The sequence below is a fragment of the Oncorhynchus tshawytscha genome, linkage group LG04, assembly GCF_018296145.1.
Source record: "Oncorhynchus tshawytscha isolate Ot180627B linkage group LG04, Otsh_v2.0, whole genome shotgun sequence".
NCBI classification, from domain to species: Eukaryota; Metazoa; Chordata; class Actinopteri; order Salmoniformes; family Salmonidae; genus Oncorhynchus; species Oncorhynchus tshawytscha.
In genome coordinates, this window is record NC_056432.1 from 45,826,621 (window position 1) to 45,833,632 (window position 7,012).

Consider the following 7,012-nt stretch of genomic DNA (forward strand, 5'->3'; position numbering starts at 1 on the left):
TACAAGTCCAACGCTCTAACCACTAGACTGCCTGCCACCCCAAATATAGGTGATCAATGTTTATTTCTAGGCAATGTAGTAGCCTAAACTATACTTTAATCATATTTAAGGAAGTACATTTCCTTGGAATGATAACTTCCCGGTGCTTCTCGGCTCATGCAGACGCGCATCTGATATTGCAGTTAAGGCTACTGAATTTGAAACAGCTAGAATGATGACCGTGACACTTGCTACGTTTTGCATATAGGATATAGCCTACATTTTAGGAGAACGATTTACAGGCAGAGACAAATAAGTGGGTAATCCGTATTTAGGGTATTGAAAATGAAAAGGCGCATAGGCAAGTTATGCCTTTTCAAAAATGATTTATTGCACCTCGACTCACGTTGGTTGAGCGCCCTTCACTTCATTCCATTATCAAATATGTATTTACAGACACTGTAGTAAACTACAGTCTAACCATGTTTAAATTAATGTCATGTTTAATTGAACTGCCACGTGATTCTCCAAACACGTAGACAGTCTACTATTTTTCAATGCGACCACACAGACACGCTTAAACTCGAACAATGCGAAAAATGTGCTTTTAATAGAATAGGTAGGCTAACGCATACAAAGGAGAAAGACGACCGTTTCCAAATAATCTGTGGGACAACAACAATATTTGAATCCCAAAATCGTCTGTTTGACAGCGCGCCGCAATGAAAAATGCCGATCACGCCCCGTTGATCTTTGTCTGCGACCCACAGGAATCCAGCCCTCTAGTAGGTAGCGCTGTCCAAGATGCCATAGAGAACAAATTGTGGCATAACTGAACTGCGGAATGTTTCCACGCATGCGCATTTACACATTGTCTGTGAGCTAGCAGGCTAGCAACTGGTTATCAATATATTTTGAAATACGTTATTGGAGCAGTTTTTCTTTTATTGTTTGATAGGGAAATGGGAATTCGTTATGATCTGTCACTAAGACGAATCGTGTCTATGTAAGCCATGGATGTATCGTGTCTTATGTCGACCAGAATGCTAACTACAGTTTACTAGCCGCTAGTTAGTTCTCAGTTCATTCATTGACGTCATTTCAAGGAAAGCGTCCATGATTATTTTATGTGGCTAACCAGCTCGCTTACAAAAATGTATATTTTGTTCACGATTATTACTTCATTAGTTTGCTATTTGATTTTGAGATGGATGAAAATGAGGAGGTATTGCACGGACTTGAAAAGACTGGATGGGAAAACAGTTGTCATTACTGGTAAGGCAGATAGATAACTAGCTAGCTAGATAGCAAATTGGCTAGCTAGTAGCCGCGCCTGCGCCGAAATGGACTCGTTTTAGCTTTGTAGACGTAGCGCCAATCGCACATAGCGTAGCGACAATCATAGTAGTACGTCTGTTAGCGCAGAGGTTTTCAAGCTTTTCTTGCCCAGGGACCGCCACCCAGTCGAACCGGCGACCCCCATTAGCAAAACAATTGAAATCATGTCTTCTCATCAGGTAAATGATGATGGCAATTAGAAGTAAAACATTTTACAATTAATAGATTCGGTACAGTTTCGTTAATGTGACCACATTGGAGGACAGTTTATAATAACGGCTGGAACGGAGCTAATGGAATGTCATCCATGTGTTTCCTATACTTGCTACCGTTCCAAATATTCTGCTCCAGCCATTACCACGAGCTTGTGTGCTAGTGTAAAACCCTCTCAGAGGGAGGATTCATGTATTTATTTAAAGTCACTGAGTGCGGTTAGCAACCTTATCCCCCCCTTATTCAGATGTTTAATTGATGATATCCTCTTATTTCACATGAATATATTATCACTTTATAGTTTTTTATACTGTTTGTAGTCTATTTCACATCATTTGCTGTACATTAGAGTTACATCATTGGACATTATGGCTTTGTAATAATAATCATCCATTGTCTCCCTCCCCCCCTACCTGTTTCTTTTAGGTGGAAATGCTGGCATCGGCAAAGAGACGGCGGTTGCCTTGGCGATGCGAGGTGCCCGTGTCATCATAGCTTGCCGTGACGTGGACAAGGCTGAAAAGGCGGTGAGGGAGATCAAGATCAGGGGTCACAACGTTAACGTCCATCACATGGAGTTGGATTTGGCCAACATGCGCTCCATACAAGACTTCTGTAAGACCTTCCTTCAGAGAGAGAAGAGGTTGGACATCCTCATCAACAACGCAGGTGAGAGAGAGGAGTCTGTGGCACCCTCATAAAGAAGCCCGTAGACCACAGGTGTCAAACTCATACCACGAAGGGCCGAGTGGCTGTGGGTTTTCGCTCCTCCCTTGTACTTAATTGATGAATTAGTTCACTAATTAGTAAGGAACTCCGCTCACCTGGTTGTCTAGGTTTTAATTGAAGGAAAAACCAAACAACTGCAGACACTAGGCTCTCCATGGAATGAGTTTCACACACCTGCCTTAGACTCTTTGGCATTCAGAGCAGAGGTAGTAAACTCAAACATTTAGCAATCTCACTAGCTAACCTCCACCCTCCACTCACAGCCATGCCCAGCGTGCTGGACTGGACGGAGGACAACTTCAGCATGTGTTTCGGTGTGAACCACCTCGGCCACTTCCTGTTGACCAACCTACTGTTGGGCCGCCTGAAGGATTCGGCCCCCAGCCGCGTGGTCACGCTCACCTGCTCCAACTACAAGTACCAGAAGTTAGACTTCCAGGACCTCAACTATAACCTGCTGCCCTTCTTCACCTACTGCCGTAGCAAGCTGGCCAACATCTACTTCAGCCAGGAGCTGGGTAGAATGATGGAGGGCAAAGGAGTGACGACATACGCTGTGCACCCTGGTGAGGCTTGAAGCACTACTATAAACATAGATCAAATTGATAGATTATGACTATATAAAATAATCTAATGGCCAAGAAGACAGAGAGGAAAGGGGTGACCACCTACACTGTGCACCCTGGTGAGGCTTGATGCACTATCACTGTTTCCGATGTATTCATTTAGCTGTGGTCCTGCGCCATGGCAAAATCATTGCTGCCACTGCAAAAACATAGTATTTCTACGAAACGTACTTTCAATACAGTTTTGTTATGCACATTCACTTTTCCTCTGTATAGACAGTGCATTCGAAAAGTATTCAGACCCCTTGACTTTTTCCACATTTTGTTACGTTACAGCCTTATTCTAAAATGGATTAAATACAAAATGTTCCTCATCAATCTACACACAATACCCCATAATGACAAAAAAAAACATTTTTTTTGTAAATGTTTGCAAATGTATTAAAAATAAACAACAGAACTAACTTATTTACGTAAGTATTCAGACTCTTTGCTATGAGACTCGAAATTGGGCTTAGGTGCATCGTGTTTCCTTAGATCATTCTTGAGATGTTTCTACAACTTGATTGGAGTCCACCTGTGGTAAGTTCAATTGATTGGACATGATTTGGAAAGGGACACACCTGTCTATATAAGGTCCCACAGTTGACCGTGCATGTCAGAGCAAAAACCAAGCCATGAGGTCAAAGGAATTGTCCTTCCTACTCCAATACAGGATTGTGTCGTGGCACAGATCTGGGGAAGGGTACCAAAAACGTTCTGCAGCATTGAAGGTCCCCAAGAACACAGTGGCCTCCATCGTTCTCAAATGGAAGAAGTTGGAAACCACCAATACTCTTCCTAGAGCTGGCTACCCGGCCAAACTGAGCAATCGGGGGAGAAGGGCCTTGGTCAGGGAGGTGACCAAGAAGCCAATGGTTACTCTGACAGAGCTTCAGAGTTCCTCTGGAGATTAGAGAGCATTCCAGAAGGACCGCCATCTCTGCAGCACTTCAAAAATCAGGCCTTTATGGTAGAGGGGCCAGACGGAAGACACTCCTCAGTAAAAGGCACAACATCCCGCTTGGAGTTTGCCAAAAGGCACCTAAAGGACTCTCAGACCATTAGAAACAAGATTCTTTGGTTTGAACTCTTTGGCCTGAATGCCAAGCGTCACGTCTGGAGGAAACCTGGCACCATCCCTATAGTGAAGCATGGTGGTGGCAGCATCATGCTGTGGGGATGTTTTTCAGCGGCAGGGACTGGGAGACTAGTCAGGATCAAGGGAAAGATGAACGAAGCAAGTAGAAAGAGATCCTTGATTTAAAAAAAAAAACCTGCTCCAGAGTGCTGAGGACCTCAGACTGGGCCGAAGGTTCACCTTCTAACAGGACAACGACCATAAGCACACAGCCAAGATAACGCAGGAGTGGCTTCGGGACAAGTCTTTGAATGTCCTTGAATGGCCCAGCCAGAGCCCAGATTTAAACCCGATCGAACATCTCTGGAGAGACCTGAAAATAGCTGTGCAGCAACACTCATCCAACCTGACAGAGCTTGAAAGAAACTGCTGAGAAGAATGGGTGAAACTCTCCAAATACAGGTGTGTCATACACAAGAAGACTTAAAGCTATAATCGCTGAAAGTACTGAGTAAAGGGTCTGAATACTTATTTAAATTTGATATTTCAGTTTTTTTTAAACAGTTTTTGCTTTGTCATTATGGGGTATTGTGTGTAGATTGGTGAGGAGAGAAAACAATTTCATCCATTATAGAATAAGGCTGTAACGTAGCAAAATATGGAAAAAGTCAAGGGGTCTGAATACTTTCCAAATGCATTGTAGATCATCTGTCCTGGTATAACATCGTTCTGCAGGTTATATAGTCTGGGTACAACACCGTTCTCGATACGGCTCTCTAGTCACTGGAGAGACAGGCTGAGCGTGCCAGTCACTGTTACGGAATACGTATTAGGAACTTTGTCATTCTTCACCCCTCAATTAGTAAAGTCTCAGCCTTTTGGGGCGGCAGGTAGCCTAGTGGTTAGAGCGTTGGACTAGTAACCGAAAGGTTGCAAGAACGAATCCCCGAGCTGACAAGGTAAAAATATGTTGTTCTGCCACTGAACAAGGCAGTTAACCCACTATTCCTAGGCCGTCATTTAAAATAAGAGTTTGTTCTTAAATGACTTGCCTAGTTAATTAAAGGTAAAACATTTTTTTTAACCTGCCTGCACTAGTCAACCCTCTCCCCTAGTCAGCTAACTTTTTAGAGAAAATGTTTCTGTTTTAAAGCTAATTTCCTGCAATTCTACACATTTTGCCATGGGAGAAAAATTTGCAGTTTTAATAGCTAATTTAGTGTAATTCTGAACATTTTTTCCCCCATTGCTTATGGCATGTGCATATGCTATCTGGTGAGGGGGCCCAAGCTTTAGGGGATAGTCTCAGCTTTCTGTAAGTATACATATTTCTCAACTCTTCATTTTGAGGAAATACCACCACTTTACAAACGGAGTAGCCTATGTAATTTAGATGATGCGCTGGCCGAACGGAACAGAGCACGCCATTTGCAATGAATACATGAAGTAGCTTATAGGCCTACCCATGGAAAGTTTTTGTAGGACAATCGTTTTACTGCGAAATTATAAATTACTATGAGCGATAATATCATATTTACTGGATAACCCCCATTTTGGGGCACAGAATCAGTGTGTGTGACTTATTTTATGCATCACACTTACATGTCCCTCCGTTTTCCAGGCTATGTTCAGAGCAGTTGGACAGGTCACTACTCCATCCTGTTCCGTATGCTGGTGCAGGTGATCATGTTCATGTTTTTTGTGCCGTGTGAGATGGGCGCTCAGACCGTGGTCTACTGCGCCGTGTCGGACGAGGCTGCCAAGCACAGTGGGGGATACTTCACCGACTGCCAGCCCGCCACGCTGAGACCTTTCGCCAGAGACGCCGGTGTGGCCAAAAAACTGTGGGAGGCCAGCGAGAGGCTGGTCAAACTGGCCTGAGAAAGGATGAAGGCTTCGTAAGGCTTGTAGATGTTTTTAGCCTGGAATACTCACTGAATATCACTCTGTTTTACTATTGTTTTTAAAAAACACAAACGATGGTTAAGGGGTATGATATTCAGTTTTGGATTTCCAGTCCAGGAGTGTTTTCCAGGTTTGTTGAAATATTAATGACTCAAATAACAAAAATACATTCCCTCACACTGTTGGCTTGCAATGTTTCACTGTTATGATGAATAAAAGTTACTGACTGTTAATGTGTTGATCAAAGCATTAAGCAGGTCAGTAGACCAACATGTTAACGATCAAATTATACTATGAAGCTTTGCAAGAGAGAAATGTGTGGGGAAATGATTTGGGTCAAACTAGCCTGAAATTACTTTTATTGTTTTTGTTATTGTTTTTTATAACCATTGAATTGTCTTCAGGGGACCTTATTGTGAAATATGTCTGTTTCTTTTTTATGAATAGGGAAAGCATTGTTTAACATTTTTATGGTTAGCCTTTTTATTGCTGTCCTGAAACACTTGAATGGTGATGTGAAACATGGCTGCTTTTTCTTCTGTTGCAATAAAATCTGTGGCAATAAAATCCTGTCTGATGTCTTGTTATTAGTCAGGATACGTTGTATGTTTTTTTTCAATTAGAGTGTACAGAGAACGTGGTGTTGTTTAGTAGAGCACATTTCAGAACAATCGGTAGGAGAAGCGTGCAGCTGGTATCCTCAGAGAAACAGATCGGTGGGAATTTGAGGTGCTTCACCAGTTCCTGAAAGAGGAAGATGAGGGCAGACTGGCTGCACTGAGGGAGAAGGCGGGAAAGATGATTGCCAGAGAGATACAGAAATGATCTCAAAACATCACTGCACTGGAGCAGAAACTCTCCAAAAAAATAAGCTAATTTCTCACAGACTAAGAACACACCCAGACAAGCTACAGTGCACACTGCCGAATCCACAGCTGGTCTTAGGAGCGGTGATAGCTGTGGCCAAACACCTGGGTAACCTGCAGTTCGGAGTCTGGGAGAAGATGCAAGGGATAGTTCCAATACACTCCTCTGATTCTGGACCCCAACACTGCTGAATGTAGGCTATATCTGTCTGATGGTCTGACCAGGGTGAGAAATTTAGGCAAAAGGCAGCATTTCCCTGACAACCCATAGAGGAACTGGGCTCTGAGGGGTTCAG

General features: G+C 43.1%; 1 protein-coding gene across 3 annotated transcripts; it reads left to right on the forward strand.

Annotated features, from left to right (window-relative positions):
* Positions 1-620: 620 nt before the first annotated feature.
* Positions 621-6,417, forward strand: si:dkey-174n20.1 (uncharacterized protein LOC796174 homolog). 3 transcript variants are annotated; one of them, XM_024418250.2, is made up of 4 exons: positions 621-764; positions 1,957-2,199; positions 2,523-2,825; positions 5,567-6,417. In XM_024418250.2, the coding sequence occupies exons 2-4, from the start codon at positions 2,001-2,003 to the stop codon at positions 5,824-5,826; spliced, it is 762 nt and encodes a 253-aa protein (XP_024274018.1). In that variant the 5' UTR covers positions 621-764; positions 1,957-2,000; the 3' UTR covers positions 5,827-6,417. The 3 variants fall into 3 exon arrangements, with proteins under 3 accessions (XP_024274018.1, XP_024274016.1, XP_024274017.1); XM_024418248.2 differs by lacking the exon at positions 621-764 and adding an exon at positions 828-1,254; XM_024418249.2 differs by lacking the exon at positions 621-764 and adding an exon at positions 1,338-1,496.
* The last annotated feature ends 595 nt before the right edge of the window (positions 6,418-7,012 follow it).

Coding starts and splice junctions, on each gene's coding strand:
- si:dkey-174n20.1 (XM_024418248.2), top strand. CDS start 1,107: ATGTGGCTAACCAGCTCGCTTACAAAAATGTATATTTTGTTCACGATT. Junction 1,255..1,956: donor GAAAACAGTTGTCATTACTG/GTAAGGCAGATA, acceptor TGTTTCTTTTAG/GTGGAAATGCTGGCATCGGC. Junction 2,826..5,566: donor GACATACGCTGTGCACCCTG/GTGAGGCTTGAA, acceptor TCCGTTTTCCAG/GCTATGTTCAGAGCAGTTGG.